Source organism: Malaclemys terrapin, chromosome 9 (genome assembly GCF_027887155.1).
Source record: "Malaclemys terrapin pileata isolate rMalTer1 chromosome 9, rMalTer1.hap1, whole genome shotgun sequence".
Classification (NCBI taxonomy): Eukaryota; Metazoa; Chordata; order Testudines; family Emydidae; genus Malaclemys; species Malaclemys terrapin.
The window spans coordinates 81838979-81859355 of record NC_071513.1 but is presented as its reverse complement, the minus strand read 5'-3'; the positions used below and the strand labels follow the sequence as shown (position 1 = coordinate 81859355).

General features: G+C 41.1%; 1 protein-coding gene across 3 annotated transcripts; it reads left to right on the top strand.

The window, feature by feature from the left end:
- The first annotated feature begins 6162 nt into the window (after positions 1-6162).
- C9H3orf33 (chromosome 9 C3orf33 homolog) lies at positions 6163-15482 on the top strand. 3 transcript variants are annotated; one of them, XM_054040738.1, is made up of 5 exons: positions 6163-6310; positions 8005-8064; positions 11339-11492; positions 13475-13635; positions 14222-15482. In XM_054040738.1, exons 1-5 carry the CDS (start codon positions 6230-6232, stop codon positions 14486-14488), a joined length of 723 nt encoding a protein of 240 aa, XP_053896713.1. In that variant the 5' UTR covers positions 6163-6229; the 3' UTR covers positions 14489-15482. The 3 variants fall into 3 exon arrangements, with proteins under 3 accessions (XP_053896713.1, XP_053896715.1, XP_053896714.1); XM_054040740.1 differs by lacking the exon at positions 6163-6310 and adding an exon at positions 6424-6766; XM_054040739.1 differs by lacking the exon at positions 6163-6310 and adding an exon at positions 7303-7867.
- The last annotated feature ends 4895 nt before the right edge of the window (positions 15483-20377 follow it).

The window sequence follows — 20377 nt, the reverse complement described above, 5'->3', positions numbered from 1 at the left end:
AAGATCTTTGGACTTATTTCAATAATGTGATGCTACAATTTCAATGGGTTTTTTTTTAATTTATTTTGTGGATTTCACTTTGTTTTGCAATGAAAGCATTTCTTAAAATACCTTTTTTTTGTTTGTTTTTCAAATAAAGGATAATTAAATACATACTTGGTGGTAACTGGTATTGTACACCACTGAATAGTAGAAATTGGTAGTGCAAATGCACTTGTACTACATACAGCAGTTGTTGTGGGGTGTTTCTAAGACCCTATGTTTCCAAATTGGCAGAAAGGATTTTGGCAATCTCTCTGAGCTTCAAATTATTCCTAAAAGAATTTCAGTTCTACTTCCCTTCCCCTAACTTGTGGATGGATGGAGAAAATTAAAGGACTGTTACAATGATGTTAATCAAGATTAACTTTGAAATCAATGAAGTTGCAGTGTTGTAAAAACATTGTGAGAATAACAAAGCCTGAACTTCTGAATGCTCTGTAGCATTATGGTGGTTAGATACTGGCTGCTCCCCTATCTGTCTAGTACATACCTATAGTATTAGATTGGTCTTTCCCAGTTGGGGGGTAGATTCTACTCTTTACACTATTACTGTAAACCAGTGGGTCTCAGCCTTTTCAGACTACTGTACCCCTTTCAGGAGTCTGATTTGTCTTGTGTACCCCAAGTTTCATCTCACTTAAAAGCTACTTGCTTATAAAATCAGACATCAGAATTCAAAATGCCACAGCACGCTATTACTGAAAAATTGCTTACTTTCTCATTTTGTCTATATGAAATTTTATTTTGTACTGACTTCACTAGTGCTCTTATGTAGCCTGTTGTAAAACTAGGCAAATATCTAGATGAGTTGATGTACCCCCTGGAAGACCTCTATGTACCCCCAGTTGAGAACCACTGCTCTAAAACATACTCTTCATAGCTATAGCTTTTAAAGATGACCTGTGATGGAAGAAAGTGGTTTTGTGCCCCTTTTCCTTTTTGTTGCTTTATCCTGTATCCAGGTCTGAGAGGTATTTTTAAAGCTCTTTTTCTCCTGCTCGTTTACCATAGAAATATCAGGAGCATAAATATTTCCTTAGTTTTGTTGGAGTTGTTCTTGGACCAGAGAAGTGGAGTGGGAGTTTTCTGTGCTTAATTGACAAAGGTGGGTGGTGGTAGATGGGTGGGTGGAATCTCTGACAGAGTAATCTTTCAACAGTTTGTCCAGTGTTTGAGTTAAATAGTTCTAAATATATTATATATCCTATCACGTCTCAGTTCCTTGGTTCCTGAGATATCATAATCCTATTATTTCTCCAGTCCTGCACAGAATCTCCCTGGAAGATGGGATAGACAACATTTGAATTTGTGTGTGTATGGGGACTGGGGGGGAATATTTTGGTCTCCTTTATAGAACCATAGGACTGGAAGGGACCTTGAGAGGTCATCTAGTCCAGTCCCCTGCACTGATGACAGGACTAAGTATTATCTAGACCAGGGGTGGGCAAACTACAGCTTATGGGCCACATCCGTCCCATGGGACCGTCCTGCACGGTCCCCGAGCTCCTGGCCCAGGAGGCTAGCCCCTGGCCCCTCCCCTACTGTTCCCCCTCGCCTGCAGCCCACTCGCTCCGCTGCTGGCTCAATGCTCTGGGTGGCAGGACTGTGAGCTCCTGGGGCAGCGCAGCTGCAGAGCCCAGCCTGACCCGGTGCTGTGTGGTGGGAGCGTGGCCCAGCTCCAGGCGGGCGGCGCGGCTATAGCGCCACCAGCCACCCGTGCTCCAGGCAGCGTGGTCAGGGAGCAGGGGGGTTGGGTAGAGGGCAGGGGAGTTTGGGGTGATAGGGAGTGGGGGTGTGGATGGTAGTTGGATGGGAAATGGGGTTGAATGGGTGCAGGTATTCCAGGGGTGGGCGGTCAGGAAGGAGGGGGGGTTGGATGGGCTGGCGGGGGACAGGGAGAAGGGGTGGTTGAATGGGGCAGGGGTCCTGGGGGGGGCCATCAGGAATGAGAAGAGGGGTTGGATGGGGTGGTGGTGGGGGTCCGGGGGCAGTCAGGGAACAGGGAGTGGGTGTGTGTGGATGAGGCAGGGGTCCCAGAGGGGCTGTCAGGGAATGGGGGGGTTTGAATGGGGTAGGAGTCTCGAGGTGGGGGGGGAGGGATGACCTCCTCCCCTAACCGGCCCTCCATACAATTTACAAAACCCAATGCGGCCCTCAGGCCAAAAAGTTTGCCCACCCCTGATCTAGACCATTCCTGACAGGTATTTGTCTAACCTGCTCTTAAAAATCTCCAATGATGGAGATTCCATATTTATATATTGTAAAGATGCCAAAAAAGGACAAAGATGCTATAGCTTTCTCTGCAGGTAACTTTAAAAGTAGCTGTTTATACTTTGCAATAGGATGCTGGAGTTTTTCTGTAGCCCAGTATCTCCCACAATTCTGGACATCTGGGCTGCGCCTCTTCATTCTGCTGCTCTGGGAGGTGGATGAAAATTTTCGTAGTGTGTGCTCTGGCCACACCCCTTCTGCTTCTGCCCATTGCCAGTTTCTCTGCCTCTGCCGCAGTGGTCATTTGATTGCTCCTGCCTCTGTTTATTATTTTAATTTTTACCCTGTTTTGGAGCAGTGGCGATCATTTTTTCTTTTTAGCTTCCTTCTCCTTGTCCATGGGTCCACGTATGTGATTTAACCCACCCTGAGACTTGGCTCCAGCATCTCCCTACCAGCTCCTCTTACCCTATACAGGCATGACAGAGCAGCCAAAAAAGCACCGGGTTAAATCCAAGCAGTGCTCCATTTGTGAGGCAGCCTTTCCAGGCTTAGCAGATGCTGAGTTTTGGCCTGCACCCACTGAGCTAATCCAACTCTGTAAGGTCCTGAGGCTCTGAATCAGACGAGCATGTGGGGTTTCTGCCACCAAAGCAGACATGTCTCCAGCATGGGGGAAAATGGACCAGGAATCCAGGAGCAAAGCAGGGAGTGGCTCCAAAGATGACGAGGATTCCACTCAGCTGACTTGGGTAACTCCTGGAGAACAAAGAGGGGAGACTTATGGGGGCACAAACACTCACCCATTTGATCTTAAAGGTCCTTAGTGCTCTGGGAAAAGAGGCAAGGCTCATAATCACTCCCTCTTCTTCTCAATTTGACCTGGAGGTCTCTGACAATGCATCTCCACACACCTCCCAGGTGGAATGGGACCCAGCGGGGAAGAATTCAAAGAGCAATCTTTTGAGAAGGCTTTAGGCCCTCAAGAAGGCAAGTCCCAAAAAACCTCACCAAAGCTGCACCAGAGCTACTACACTCCCAAAGTATACAAAAAGATCTAAGAAATTTTAAAAAGGAGGAGAGGAGAAACCAGATATCCAGGAGGTAGGAGTCCTCTGACTTTTCCTTCTCCCTCCTCTGCTGATGAATGTGAGCTGCTGGACTCTGAATCTGAACTGGACCAGGAAAATATACAGCAGGGATTTTTTTTTCTCCCTGAGAAGTTTGAGATAATGTCTCTATGATTCAAATTCAATAACACCCATGGGCGCCTGAGACGTAAGCCTCAGACTAAATTTCTCCCCATAAAATCCTCCCTTGAGGCTGCAATACTTTCCACTCCTCCTTTTGAGGAAGTGATCGGGGACAAATGGAACAAGCCTGAAAAGACAAGCACGTTAACAAGAGCAATGTCAGGCTCTATAAAAGTCAGGTATCCAAGGTTGATGCTTTAATAGTGTTTCTAGCAAGGAGGGATGTGTCCTTGGAAGGGGCGTTCTACCCTAAGAACCCTGTGGATAGAAAGATGGAGGTCGCTCTCAAAAAAAGACTTTGAGGCTTCCTCAGCTACCTTCAGGGTGTCCCTAGCAACAAGGGCATCTCTCCCCTAGCTGGAAGATCTCAGAGCCTTAAAGAACAGAGATCATCCACACTTGAGTTGCATTTTAAAGAGAGTTTCCCTAACAACTGCCTCAATGGATTCAATGAGGCTTTCAGTGTGAACTATGGCATCACCTGTGGCTCCAACAGAATTCCTGTCATGATGTTTCCTGATCTTTGACAGCTTCTAAAGACAATCAAACTTGATCAATTATAGGGGCAGGACAGAAAACTTTTAACTATTATTTTCTATTTCCTTTTCTTATGACACACTAGTTTCTTGGTCCTTCCTTCAACCTATACTGCCTTGAACTGTCACCTTCCTTAATGGTGAACTCTCCAGTTAACTATGCCATGGCTACCCCTTGTGTGGACTCATTTACTACTTCTTGACTGAAAGGACAGCTGTAATATGAAATTGCAATGATAAAGGAAGAGAAGGTAAGACAGAAAACAGGGAATTCTCACCATTTTTAAGAGAATGAAGTCTCAGTTTAAAAAAAAAATTTGAAAATGTTTCAATCTGATTTTCAAAAAGTTGATGGAGACTCTTAGGAATTTCTCCTAGTGTGTGTCTGCCTGTCTAATTGAATTTTTAAGTCCTTTCCTTCCATTGTGATATAACAGCCACTAAAACTAGTACACTTAATGTATATGTGAATTTCTTAGAAGTTTATAGTCTTAAGCTGTGTTTCTCATGCAGACTGCATCGAAGGTTTGTGGAATGATCTATGTGTATCTGTTTGTTCATTAATTAGGCTTGGTCTACACTACAGAGTTAGATTGACATAAGGTAGCTTATGTCAAGAGGCATAGGGTTTATGTCGGCGTAGTTAGGGCTACGCAGTAGTTCCTTCCATCAGCTGTTGGCTGTCTTGTCAATGTCACAGCTCCAACCATCTCCCCCCTCAGCTCCTGTTTGGGAGCAGGGAGGCAAGAAGCCCCTGGCAGTTCCCCTGCTTCTGGCAGGGAGTACTGGGGGGCAGCTGGACTCCCAGCGGGGAGCTGTGTGGAACTGAGAATCCTGACTCAGCCCGCCACACTGCCCCTCTTCAGTTGGTGGAAGTGTTCCTGGTGAGGAAGCACACCACCAACAGATCGAGGGTAGTGTGGACATCAGCCACTGCAGTAATTACTATGGTCGCTGTAGATTGTAGTGTAGACATTATATTGTATTTTGCATGTAACAGACCATCCCATGCAAAAACAAACTATATAATGAAAATAGAATAAAAAACACATAAGGCATGGGCCCTATGATTCCTGCTCATATGTAATCGAAACAAAGTAAATATAGGCTACATCACAAGATTCAGCACTTAACTGGGAGAACTGCAGTTAGTACAAGTGTAATTCAAAAGTCCAGGTGCTGTTAATTCCCAAACTTAGGTTGTAATAATACTTTATCATGCTGTATTGCCTTCAGAAGGCTATCACAATAGTCCAGCTTCTAAAATGGATCCTGCTCCTAGTCCCATTAAGTCCATGGCAAATGGTCTATTAATTTACATGAAACTAAGGAAGTACGTCCTGAATACATATCACACCATTCAAATACAGCCACGTCTAGGGTGAGTGTTAATAGCATGCTTTACTGCACTGAGGTAGCATAGCATTACGTTGCAAAGTGAAGAGCTGAAATCTTATGTATATAAATTAATATCTGCAAGGTTCTTGGATGATGTAAGGCTAAATTCTGCCCTGCTGTAAATTCCTTGAAATGAACAGAGCTGCGCCTACTGAAACCAGGTCTGAATTTACTCAACCGAACATATGCAGGTATTACTGAAATGAATTAAGAATTAGGTAACCACTGTAATTCTTGCCACTCCAGGGCTGTCCACCTGTGGCCCCCTTGGGGTTGCATGAACATGCAGCAGAGTGTTAGTCATCTTGTCCCCATTGTGTGGGGGGCAGGGGGACGGGTTTTCTGGGGGGCAGAACCTTCAACTCCTCTTAGCCTCCGTTGGAGTTGTGGGCTTTGTCCAGGTGGCAGCCTGAGTATTATTACTGTAGCGCGTAGCTGCTCCAGGCCAGGGGCAAGTCCCCATAGTGCAGTTAGGCACTGTACAATCACCGAAAAAAGCAGGGCTCTAGGGCCCCAGTCCCTTTGCAGCCATGGTGTGGGAGCTGTTTCATAGGCGACATGCTCTTGCGAGGCAGACACAGGCGGGCAGTGCCCCTCCCCTGCTGCCCGGCCCCTGGCATCTCAGCCCCTAGGGAGGGACCACTGAGGGGGAAGGTCAGGTGCTCGTTGCCTGCGTAGCCGTGCGCTACCAGGCGGCTCCAGCAGGTGGCGCTGCGGGCAGGGCGAGCTGAGCCAGTGTGACAGGCCGCGGCCGGGGGGATCCGCGGAGCGGGAAGCCGGGGCCGGGCCATGGCTGAGCCGCAGGGAGAGCCCGCGAAGTACCTCGCGCGCATCTCCGAGTGGGCGGACTCCCACCTCACCCTCATCCGGGTACACTTCGGGGAGGGCGCGTGCGGGGCAGGCTGGGTACAGCATGGGGCCGGGGATCTCCTGTGGAAGGGCCATGGCAGGGGGGCTCCCTCAGAGCCCGCTCTGCCCCGCCGTTCCCGGCACCACCCGCCCTGGCGGCCCTACCCAGCCCTCGGGGCCTGGCGTCCCGCAGCCCCGGGAGCTCAGCACTGCGGCCGGCAGGAGGCCGCTGGCAGGGCCGCGCTGATAGCGCGGGGGGCGTGTGGGAGGCGGAACACGTTACACGTCCCGTCCTGGGGAGGGAGGAGCGATGGCGGCGCCCTCCCTGCCACGCACCGCCCTGGCCTGATTAGCTGCCCCTGCCTTGGGGCTGGTAACTGGCCTGGGCGCACCGAGCCCGCTCCCGCCCCGCTCTGTTCGGGGGTAGAGGGCGCGCGGGGTAGTTAGCGGTGGCGGGGCCAGGCCGCGACAATTGAGGTGTCCACTGCTGAAATGGTTGGGACCCAGTTGGCTTGGCGCTTGACAGGCTATGCAAAGCCCACCCGTTCCGTGACAACAGTCAGGCGCTGCACCATTGCTCAAGCAAAAACAAGGAGTCCTTGTGGCACCTTAGACATGAACAAAGGTATTTGGGCGTAAGCGTTCCTGGGCTAGAACCCACTTCATCAGATGCATGGAGTGGAAAATACAGTAGCTGGTATTTTTCATAGTACATGAAAAGATGGGAGTGGATGGGTCATTACAAAAACTAATTTCCCCCTACTGTTACTCACACCTTTTTGTCAACTGTTTGAAATGGGCCACCCTCATTACCACTACAGAAGTGATTTTTTCCTCCCTTGGTATTCTACTGTTAATGGAATTGTCTTGTTAGACTGACCTCCCCCTCCCCCCCCCCACTTGGTAAGGCAACTCCCATCTTTTCATGTATGACGTGTATATGTACTTGCTACTGTATTTTCCACTCCATGCATCTGAGGAAGTGGTTTCTAGCCCATGAAAGCTTATGCCCAAATAAATTTGTTAGTCTCTAAGGCGCCACAAGGGCGCCTCATTGTTTTTGCTGATACAGACTAACACGGCTGCCACTCTGAAACATTGCTCAAGAGTCATCCCTCCTTTTCCTCTGCTGTCTCCTTTGGCTTTGACTCAATTCACTGGTCATCAGAAGATTATCTGATGACAAATAATCTAGGGATGTAAAATGTTAACTGGTAAGCATTAGTCCAACTGGTTAACCCACCATAACAGTTAACTCCTGGCCCCAGTCGTGCCGGATTAACCGATTAAGCAGCTGGGGTCAACCATTTAAACAAAATATTTTAATTGTTTGAATGTTTAACTTTTTAATTGGTATTTACATCCCTTAAATAAAGCAAGATTAAAATAGAGCTAAGGAAAATAAACTGCAGCATAATAGGCAACCCCGCGGGGAAGGTATTGGGCCGTTCTTGAGCAATCCTTTCTAAAACTATTGAGACTTTAACAACGTTTTAATAGTAATACACAACATCTGGAATTGTGAGCATTTCTAGCTTCACTGAAATACAAAACAGAAAACTTGCCCAAGATCCCCCAGTGAGTCAATTCATATTAGAACTTCTTGATTGCCTGTTACCTCTTTGGTTTTATCTTATTTTTTCTTTAATGTTTTTAATCAGATGAAAATAATGAGAGATGGAAAAATTAAGGATTTAAATCTGTGTTTTTTGCAGAACATTAGCACTGGAATGGCAATAGCTGGAGTCATTTTATTTGCAAAGAGTATTAAATTGGTAAGTTGTGAATAATTTGTTAATGAGCAGTCTTTATACCCATTTGTCACTTTTAGCTGAAGTTGTATGAGGTCAGATTGTGTCACTGTTCCACCTTCTTTGTGTCACTCTGGCATAACAAAGCAGGCAGACAGCTAGGGTAACCGATCAGTTGGGTGGTGTTGCCTTGGCATAAGAGAATCTAGGTGATATAGGGCTAGCATGTAGAGGAGGGGCCATGGTGTGGCCAAAGTGCTCCTGAACTCTATTGATCCTTGAGAGAAGCTCCTTTACAGTCATTGCAGCTGAGGCAATTCAAATCTGCTTGAAAGTATTCTCAGTTGATTCTCAGAACTGGATCAGCAGCTCGGGCATCAGTGCGCCACAAATGTTGCCAACAGCCATCTTTGTGGGCTCCACAGGCAATCTGTTCTGGGCAGAGAAGAGCTACTCCCTAATAACTTGCACAGTATGTTTATACTGTTCTTATTTCAAGTGTTTCTATAAATGACAGTTTGTGAAAACATTGCATTAGGGTTTGAGAGCAACTGAAAAATAATCCCTATTTTTAATGATCTTTTATTCATATTTGAAAAGGAATCTTGAGGTCGCTGGTTTGGTGGATTGGAAGATTACAGGCAGTCTGTAAATTCTCTCTTCCACTGGTTTAATATTGCTACGAGTGTACTGAGGTTTTAGAAGTGGTTCACAATCAAACTGTGCAATCTCTAATTGACAGAAGAGTAACTTTAAGCTTTCGAAGGTATTTTATTGTACTTCATCTTCAAAAAATCTTTAATTAGACATAGCAATAATAAGCTGTGGTTTTGGCAACATAATTACACACACACCTCCTGACTGTTCTTTACTTTCAAACTTTACTTCCAAGGCCAAAAATCATGTCAGCTTTGACTTCAGACTCCCTCTGACCTCATATGTCTCCCTTGTCTATAAACCTTTTTCACCACTTCCAGAATATTGCTAGAATTCCTCCTTACTTTGACTCAGTCTGCTGAATTTCTTATTCATGCTGTGATCACATTCTGCCTTGATTGTTTCATTTCTCTCTTTTGCACTTTCTAAATCTTTATTTTCTAAACATTTGATGATTCAAATGTTGTGCTCAGGCAACTTTTCCCCTGGAGACTGGACTATGTCATCCCTGTCATCTTCATTCACATCCTGTTTCTCTCCTGTTCCATTTTGCCCTCGTTTTTTGTTTTTTTGTTTTAATTTCCATAGACTTGCTCCTTTTAGTTCCCGTGTCTTTCTACTATATCTTCCTATAGTCTTCTAGATAGATGCTTACTCATCTGTCTGTCCTTTCCACTCTTCCAGTCTTGGGACCTTTTTCACTTTTCTAGTGTATGTATCCCAGTTGAGTCAACAGAAGTACTCATGTGACTTGAACACTGATATTTGTTAACTCTGTTCCTTTCCCATAACTCTTCATAGCAGGCAGTTACTCTCTACATGTTGTTCTACTTCCTGAGCTGTGATATCCTTCCTTCTCTTTATACTCATCCTAAAATCTTCCCTCACTCTTATGACTGACACACCGGGCCAGCTCCTGGCATTCATAAGACTGCTTTGCACCACATTGGCAATATAAAGCAGATCTTAACATTGTTCTGTCTGGCAGTTAGCTGGTGTAGAGGTGGCATAGTCAGTTGAATTCCACTCTTTCCTTACGATTCCGAGAACCGTTTTCTTATGGTTTGCAATGTCTGTGGTGCTTGAACAGCTCACAAGAGCACTTTTTAATTCCAAAAGGCAATTGGGGATGAGAAGAGGGAAATCCCTTATCAATATACAACTAAAATCTCTTATTTCATATATTTCTCATGTTAGAAAAAATAATTATTCAGTTGTTTTATGCAGGGACTGAAATTATAGTGCTTCACAAAGCAAATTTTACCTCATACTTTGGAGTCTGAATATGCCTAATGTTCTTGGAGTTCTTGTTTGGTTATTAGTGGAGCAGTATTCCTAAGTGATCTTTACATGTCCTAGATATCAATAAGATTTGATATGTAATGCTGTTAATGTGAAGCAGTACTGAATAGTATATACTGCAAGCATTGCTTTTTTTCTTGAACCTGGGTGTTTGCATATGATGGTATTTTAAAAAAATTCAAGTCTTTGTAAATACACTTAAATGGCTGTTGGACCTTGGAATGCAAATTAGATTTGACTCTGAGCCACTTCTCAACCTCATTTTATTTTATTTATTTACAAAACCTTCAAACTCTCTGCCTGCAAGGTCCCATGTTTCTCAACTCCTAGTTAAGGGACCTTGCAGACAACAGAGTGAAGGTTTAGTAAATAGAATAAAAATGGGACAATGAGATGTTCAGTTGGCTTTTTTAGAGCCTGATGTGCCATTCAGTGAGAGCAGCATCAATCACTTAATAACTATATGAATAGATTAATCCGAATATATCCTGCATATGATCTTAAACAATAGGGGCTTTAAAATTAAACATTAATAGTAAAGTTTCTTCATTATGTGTCAGCCCCCACACCAAATCTCTAGTTTATGCTCCAATTATATCGCACTTTGGTTACTGCAATATCCTCCCCTCTTGCCTCCCAAACACACACATTGTCCTCCTTCAATCCATACAAAATGCTGTTGCTAAACTCATTGCCCATCAGATTGATCATGTAACCTCCCCTTTTTGAATCTCGCAATTGATTTCCCATCTCATGTCAAATCAATTTTAAACTTCTGTCTCTGTGTTCAAAGCTCTACATAACTCTGCCCCTCCTCACATATACTGCCTTGTCAAGCCTCTCCTGCCACCCATGTTTCTAAAATTGTCCACCCTTTTTGAGAATCTGACAAAATCACTTATGTGCCGCCTTCCTTGCACCCCTGCCCCATGCATGGGATAACCTCTCTGAGCAAATCTGCAAGACTCCTACCCTTGTTGATTTTTAAGCTTCTCTTAAAGACACAGTTCTTCCATTCTGCATATAGTAAATCAGATTGACTTGTGTATAAATTGTATATAAAATGGGTATTGTTATTGCCTTTCCCCTGACTTCTGTGTACTTGTCTGTCCTTGATTGTGAGCTCCTTGGAGCGGGGACCATTCTTTTTAATTTTGTGGAAAATGTCTAGCAATAGCTACAACAAATTAATAATAATAAAGTTCATTATTATAATGTATTGGAGTTTGTAATTTGCAAGATTCATCTTGACAAAATCTTGGTTCAGTGTGATTGCATTTTTTCAAATAATGTGTAACGGCTGTTTTTATTTTTCTTACTCTTCCTCCTGTATCAACAGACAACAAAATTTACGAGTGCTTTGGATATACCAGTAGAATTTATAGAAAAGAATGTGAAACTACGAGGAAGGTTATGTCACATAACTGAGAAAGGACTAGAAGTTGAACATGTTCCCATTAGCCTTCCTTTCCTGTCATCATTACAGAGAAAATGTAAGTAAAAATGCAGGAAGAATGAGATAATAATGACAACATTAAATGTCCTCCAGTTGATACAGTCGATGTCCACTAAACAAGCAAAAATCTGCAACATCTGAATTGTTCCTTTAAAAACTTTTTTAGTGAATTTAGTGCCCTTAGAAAGCAGCTGGAGAGACAGCCATAGAAAATGAAGTTCTGTCCACACACAGAACAGTTACTGTATAAGCAGTGGTAGAGGAAGGGGTGGGAGTGAGGAGGGCCTGAGTTCTAATTCTGGCTCTGACTCTGTGTGTGGCTGAGGCCATGTTATTTCACCTCTGCTGAAGTTTCCCCACCAGTAAAATGAGGTAATATTTATCCACATACTTTAAAAGTGTATTGTAAAGGATTTATTAACACAGTGATTTGAATATGCATCGGTCTAGACATCTTATGTATTCATGTGGTTCCTGTTACCATAGTATCTGAGTGCCTCACAATCTTTAATGTATTTATCTTCACAACACACCCGTGAGGCAGGGAATTATAGTTTTCCCACTTGATGGCTGGGGAACTGAGGCATGAGAGACTGAGGCCTCGTCAACATTAGAATCTTTTGTAGGCATAATAATGTTTAAGGGTGTGATTTTTTGGACACTTTTATACTGACAAATCCCCCAGTTTAGGTTCAGTTATATCGGTAAAAAAGTGCTTTTGCCAGTATAACTTATTTTGTTCAGGGAACTAGTATAAGCTATACTGGCAAAAGCACTCTATTACCAGTATAAGTTGCACCTACAGCTGTAGTAGGAGGGTTTGCCAGTATAACTGATCAGTGGGATTTGATACAGAAATTCATTGGGATTTGAGCACCCAAGTCCCATAGATTCCCTAGAATATCCTAGCTAGTACAGATAATGAGAACATCCAAAATTTCATTAGATAGAATTAAAAAAAAATTGGAAGGGCTATAAAAACTCATGCTTCAAGGCACAAGCCTCTTTTTAACTGAAGGGGCATAGAAGAAACTTCCATATGGGGAGGCTGTTCTGTAATTGCCCATGTCAGGGTTTCTTGCACCTTCCAGAAGTAGATGCTAGCAGCTGTGATTGAAGACAGGACACTAATCTAGATGGACCACTGGTCTGACCCAGTTAGGCAGTTCCTATATTCATAACATCATTGATTTCTGTGAGGTTGTATAACTCCATTGGATCATAGTTGAGTGTGTTTTTACTACAAATACTGTCAGAAAATGTTAATATTTTTTTAAAAAGTCTTTCATACATAGGGAAGATATTTATTCAAAAATGAGCAAACCAGAATATCAAGTGGGCATACTAAACTTTTGATGATACATCTTCCCTTTGGAAGCTGGGCAATTATTTTTACATGTAGTTTAAATTGAATTATTTTTGTTGAATAAATCATGCTGTAACCAAATGTGTCATTGGCTTTAAAGACACTGTAAGAGGTCTGGATTTCAGTCTTCTGAGTACATTATTGATAGGTTAAATGTCAACAAAATAAATACTTGGGCTTGATTTTAATTGCACACAAGTTTCACACTGTTGTAATTCAATGTACTTTAATGGAGTTACTCCTGACTTACACTGGGGAGAAAGAAAAATCAGGCTTTTTTAAGCAGTGTGATTCTCTAAGAATAAAAATCTGACATTAAGCATTACAGTCTGATGTCTTGGAATCTCTTTTCTTAATGTGTACATACATTTTCTAGGAAAATATTTTCTGACCGTTTTTAAGTTTTTAGAGTCCTGTAGGTCAAAACCACATTATTCTGAAACAGGAGATAAATGTCATGTCTGAACATATGAGACCAGATCTTCTGCTGTTGTAAATCATTGTTGTTCCAGTGAGTTAAATAAATACTCCATGTAAGTCAGTGGAGCTATACTTTTTTGCAGACACTGAGGATCTGGTCCATCGTGTGGAATAGGATCTTTTTTGATCATGTAGAGTAAGAAAAACGTTTTTTATATATGTAATATATTCAGGTCAATCAAATGGTGTTTTGCTGGTCAGACTTGCTGGAGTGGAGCTGACACCGAATGCTATGGTCTGGTTACAGGAAGAGTTAAAACCTGCACAAATGATGTGGTTCCAGCTTCTTGGAAGGGAGGATTTGGTGCTTGATTGCCTCATTTTAGTAAATAAGGTAAACACAATAACCAGAAGGACTGACAGTTCTTTAGCTTTTATTTATATCCCAAGATTTGCAGTGATTATTGCTATTACTTGCTTAATATGTAAGATATAATGGTATTATATTAAATTAAACATTTATGTAGACATTTTATATATGCAAATTGGAGATAAAATAAATATTTATTTTTGCAAACCCACTTAAAATATTAGTGTAGCTTTTGAGTGGCTAGTTAGCAATTCTCTACGCAGTCATGGTTTGTGGCATCTGAAAATACAGTGCAAGCTAGCTCTGTAGTCTAGTGCTCTACAATGTCTTAGGAATTTTGATTGATCAAGTGTCTGGTGTATTAAATGTTGTTCCACAGATGACTGCATATTTCATGTTTAATTAATAAATGTTAAAAGCGAGTTGAATGCTGTACAACTTTTAAGTATTTCTGGAGTTCCCAACACCAAAAGGGTATAGAATTAGCCATAACATTCAGACAATTCATACAACAGATTAATTGAAAATGTACTAATAGTGTTAATATCCTTTGTAAATAGCCAAGTGAATACATAAAGTGAAATGCTGCCTTCATTTTATCTTTTTGTAGGGTAGATTTTTCAGTGTGTGTCTGAATGAAGAGATCTTGAGACAAGGGCTTGGCAAAACAACACGTATTGAAGGACTACATCATGACTCTCCATTATACTGGAAGCTTCACAAAAGACTACTTCAAGCAGAACTAAAAGCCTTGAAGAAAAATAAGGGAATATGGAAAGAAGAAAGTTACTTTGAAAAACTTAGAGATCATATAAGTAATAATAAATTTGTACAGAAGTTAAAACAATTTGCAAACTGGCTACGAATACATATTTAAAAGTGAAACAGGAAGGACTTAGCTGGAAAACTGCTATTTGGACATGGATGAGTGTCTCTTTGGTGTGTGCTTTTTATTAACGATGAGCTTATGAAGGAAAGCCTAAGCCTTGATTTTTGAGGCTTCTGCCTTAAGGAAAAATATAGAAAATAGTCCTAGTAATGTCATTTAAAGAGATGTTTAAATATAGTATAATTCTTGTATAAGAATAAACTTCAGCATGATGATGCCTGCTAAAGTGTGTTAAGGCTAACATTATTCAAATATAGGAGCCAAAAGTTATGCTTCTAAATCCTTAATTTAGGCTCCTAAATAAGTGGTCAGATTTTCAAGAGTGCTGAACACCCAGATGACCCCATTTACCTCAGTGGAAATTATTGAAAATCCTATTTTTGAAGATCTGAAATATTCATGTACAGTGTGACACTTTACTTACATTGCTGTGGAATATAATACAATATGCAGGAGAACTGCTTGAACACGGAATATTAATTATTAGATATCACCTAAAGAAAATAACTTTCCAGTACTTCTGCTTTCTTGGACCTTTGTTGTACGTAAGTGTTTTTGTTTGAGTCCAATATAAGGGAACACATATGTACTATGTTTACTATTTGTGTATTTTAAAAGTTTAATATGTTGAATAGCTAGTTCTACTATGTAATTAATAGAAAAGATGACTTGACACAGCTGATCTTAAAAAGAAGAGGGTATAGAAGTTCCTAACCACAAGAATTTAAATTTAGAAACACAGTAGGTGAGCATAAGTTAGTACGTCAATAAACTACTTATTTGGTTGTAGTATAAATACATTAGTTTATACATTTGTAAAGAATTGCAGAATTTAAAGATTATAATCTGGTGGAAGTGACCTTTTGAATATTCATTGTTTGTTTCTATATCTAGGTTAAATCAAGTGAATTATACATGTTTTGTAGTCAAGAGCACTAAACTCTGTGCAACCTTAAAAATTAAACATGGCACATTAAATTTCTTCTTCTCCTCTTCTTATACTTAGCTGCAATTTTTTAAAACTGAGGACACTTATACTTTTGAAGGATGAAATAGCCAAAAAACCTATTATGAGAGCAGTATACTTGTGTGTGTGTTGAACTTTTATGATCTTGATAATAACAGTTTGCCACCAGAATAGATTTGATATTCTGTCTTTATGAAAAGGTGTATTCCTTTTAAGAGTAGGGCAGGCCTTAACCCTTTCTAGGATATAGAATAATTAGGGCTGTTGAGTGATTAAAAAAATGAATCATGCGTCCATGCTGATGACGGGTTCTGTTCAATAACAATCCAAAGCAGTAGAGCCCGACGCATGCTCATTTTCATGATCTGAGTCAGGTGTCACCAGCAGAAGGTTGATTTTCCTTTTTTGGTGATTTGGGTTCTGTCTAAATGACCAGCATTGTTACAAATGGCTACTTTTATTTGTGTTTAATTATATATCTTATAAAGAATAACATAGCCCTGATGGCACATAAGGCTGTATTTCCATTCAGGAGTTCTGCTGATAAGAGACCACAAAAGCAAACTCCTATATTTGTTTATGTTTATGATTTTTTTTTTATTGTTATTCAGGACTGATCTATAGAAAGGCTCCATTCAGACAAAAATAGCTATGGTGTTCCGGACTGTGCAAATCTTGAAAGGGTGCAGATCTTGTCTCTGTAGGAGGCCTGTCTATTCAGAAGCTAATAATAGAGTAGAAACAAACAGCTCTGCAGCAGCCAGTGGTGGAGCTGACTGGGAGGTAGGAAAAAACTATTTTCCTTGTGTGCCCATTAATGTCCTATTCTATCTATACTGAGCATCCTCCAGTTCCTCCCTGCTGCCTTAGCAGCACTGCACATGATGAGCATTTCCAGCTTTAGGGTGCAGTACCTGCATGATCAGGGATGGGGGAAAAGACAGATGAAACTACATGGCCCGGGCAGCTCAGTCTCTGAAATTCTGTATACATTATAAACAAACCTCTTAATGGGGTGGTGTAAGTGAGAGGCGATGCCTCCAAATGGCCTGTTAAATAAAAATGGTCAGGTTTGCATTTCCCCTTTACTGCTATAGGAGATGTTAAAGACAAATGGTTGTCATAAATAACTCTTCCTGGTGGCCATAGCCAGCTCTCCTAGAAGTTTGTCAGCAAATTTTGAGTCATGGCCTTTTTAAAATCCTTCCTTTTGGACTAATAATAAAGTGTAAGTTGTGGATTGAGTCCTGCTTATGAAGTATAGGGAAGGCTTCACTGAGCATGTATGATTATCGGTGGTCGGAAAATTAATCATTGTGAATGCTATGCTGTTTACTGCACACACCCAATGTTGAACTCACTGAAGGCAGGAGAGAAAGAAACAGCAAGAAAAATTCCACCTACACAAGAGTCCTATGAAAAGAAAGTTGATAAAAACAAAAGTCTTTCTTTCCTTTCCCACACCTGGCTAGCTAGAGATCATGCAGATTCCCTTATGTAAAACTCTCCACACCCACTGTGTAGATCTTTAAATATAAAAGAAAAATTACTATACTGAAAATAGAGTTTTGTTAGATTTCCACTTCCTTCATCATGGGGGTGAAGTCCTGAGCTCTCTGAGCCAGAGGGAAACTTAAAAGGCTTTTGAAAAGTCATAGATATTCTGTATTGGAGGGGTGTCAAATTCATTCTGGAGACAGGACCAAATTCCATTTTAATTATTGTCCCCCGGTGAATGTAAATCAGGCATATATGTCTCCTTCTTTCTTCTCTTTGAATTTCCCACTGTTCAACTACTCTCAAGTCCTCCTTTATGGTAGATTTCACTCCCACCCCCTTCCTCAGACCATCTGCTAGAATGATCAGCAATCAAATAGTTCATGGTGACATTTAAAGTGTCACCACTGGACTTTCGCATTAACGCTCCAGTGAGATTAATGGGATGGCCAGGAGAATCTATAATGGTCAGAGCCATTGCTGAGGATTGAAAACTCCCTTAAATAAATAAATTATATAGATTCTTCGTGAATATATCATGCAGGCCACATAAATATGTTAAGTGGGCCAGGTGAGGCATTTGATCAAATATTCAAAAGGGGTTATAGAAAACAAGTTAATGTTTTGTATTTATTCAGAGAGCTCTGGAAACTTAACTGTTGCATTGTACAGTCTTGAGGCAACAGGAGGCAGGGTCTTTCCAGCAAGGGATTGTGATGGTGGAATTCTCTCTCCCATTAAATTCTCCAGGGCTACACTTTGTTTGTTTGTTTGTGTTTTTTCTTTCCCCTCCCCTTCTGCCTAACTTGGTTCCTGTTCTGGGATTTACTTGGACTTGTTTAACTAGTTGCAAATTATGGGCCATATTATGAGTACTCTTGTGTGAATGTACTGGAGATAAGAGTGCACAGGGAGCCCCTTCACTCCTCTAGCTGCTACATGTATAAGATAGTCATAAGTCAGTATAAAGCACAAGAGAGGAATGGTACAAGTTTACTGCTAGTGTTAATGGCGGGTAGGCACAGAGTGGGTGAATAGCAGAGGTGCTGGAACAATTGTGAGGGTGCTGAAGCTGGAAACCATGTATTTGATGTTTGTTATTACTACTTCAAGCCAGGGGGTGTAGCAGCACCCCCACTACTCCTCGTTCCAGCACCACTGGTGAATAGTAAGTTTATGTAGGGTGAATAATGTTAGTGAATGAAGGGTGTGTGAGAATAGAATGTGTGAGTGCAGTGTAAGTACAGATGTAAGGAGGTGAAACAGTGAGAGGGTGAACTTACCTCATGTAAAATGATAAGGAACTAAGTGTATTTAATAATGTATTTAATGGATCATATATGTACATATATATCAAAATAGCTAGTAATATTATAAGCAAGTGCATAACCAGTATAACTAATGGGAGGACTAGTTTGTAGGATGGCCTTTGAATAACCTTTTGGGAGGGAATGCAAAACAAAGCCGTTTGGCTAATTAAGATTTGATGTACTATCTATTCTTTTATTCAACTCTTGAATTGTCCTTCATTTTGGGTACAGGACAAGGACTAAGTTAATCGGCGGTCATGATGACCCAGCCAAGTATACTCAGGATAAACAAGGAAAGTCCCCAAAGATCCTGTGAAATATTAAGATTAATAGTTTTTATGGCTAATAAGTAAATAAACATGTTACATAATCTAGTGTTATGTGGAATCTTATATTTGGTCATAGATATTGTTAATCATTATTGTGTAACAGATCAGAGACGAGGGGTGTTGATAGAAAGCAGAGTGTCATCTTGGGCATAAAAGAGTGCACGGAGACGTGTCTTTGCCTTTGTTTATGTACAACCTTGTTGTATGTACTCAACCTGACATGCCTTAAATGATCACTGGGATGTGGCTCTCTGTACCTATGCTGAATAAATCTGTTCCTTGGATCTGAACTCTGGACTTAGCAGTGATTGTCAGCTTTGCTAGGTTCATAAGGCAACCTGTGGGCCTGGTTGGTGTCCTGAAAACATCCTCAAAACAGGTAGCGTAAACGTGAGTTTGAATGAGTGCAGGGGGAGAGAGTGAAAATAAAGAGTGAGATGGAGAAAGGAAGATTCTTGGGGCTTGATTCTGCACTCAATCCAGTTTTACCCTTTTGTTGCACACTGGCTTCAGTAGTTATGATTTGCACCAGTGTAATCAAGAGCAGAATTTTGCCCATGGATTAGGATGGAGAGAAAAAGGAAGAGGTTGAGAAGAGAGGGTGAAAGGCAGAGGGCCTGATTCTCCACTGTGAGACCAGTTTTGGGTCTATATAGTTTCAGTGGTGTTAGACCAGAAAACCTGAGAATCAGGTCCAGTGTGGGCAAGTCCACAAGAAGAGAGAAATAGAATAAAATAATTAAGGGAGCGAGAGAAAGGAGGGAAAAGACAAAAAGTGGAGACAAAAAATGAAACTGGGATAGAGAAATTATGAAGAGAAAGGGAAAAAAATAGAAATGATACAACTTCATTAAAGTAACAACATTGTAGCTTTTATTTCATTTTCCTAAACTAACCTGCATTTTAGGGACAGTTCCAAAGATTATTTTAAGAGATTATTTAAAAAATGCAACTGATATTGTCGTTCACACAGTTTTCCCCTTTTGACTCATAAGGGAGACACTACAGCTTCCTAAGCCATGGCACCAACACATCTACAGCAGGCTTAGTTACCAAAATTCCAACAACACAGGTGTAGCTGATCAGGAAGACAATTATAGGCACTGCCTGCTGATGGAGAGAGGAACTCCCAGTGCAGAGGAACCTGCATTTGTTTTCAAGCCACATGCCATATTTAACAATAATAATAATATAATAAAAAATAAGAGTTTAGCTGGATTACAGGCTAAAATGAAGATAAAAATGTTACATAATCTAGTGTTATGACAGCGACCCTAGGATATTCTTTGATCAGATAAACGTTAAAAACAGAATAGGAAAAAACAGAGATTCAATAAAGAATGTGGAAGAGTTTCAGCACTTCTGGAAGAAAATCTGTTCTGAGGATGTACAACATAATTAGATAGCAGATTAGATTAAAAATGTGAGAGAGAAAATTAAAAAACACAGAATAGAGGAATACACAGGAATATCAAAGAAAAAAGGAGATAAGATATTGAGAGGAACAAAAAATTGTAAAGCACTTGGATCAGATGAGGTGTATAGATTCTGGCTGAAATACTTAACTCTCCATAACTATTTACTTGAACAACTTAATAAATGTTTGAAGAACAGATGTCCAAGATAGACAGGAAGAACCGTTCTTATACCAAAAAAGAAAAAAAAAGAAAAAGAAGGCCACAATGATCCTATGAATTTTAGACCAGTCACATGTTTACCTATGATGTGGAAACTGCTAATGGCAATTCTGGCAAAGATGAGATCCAGATCATGC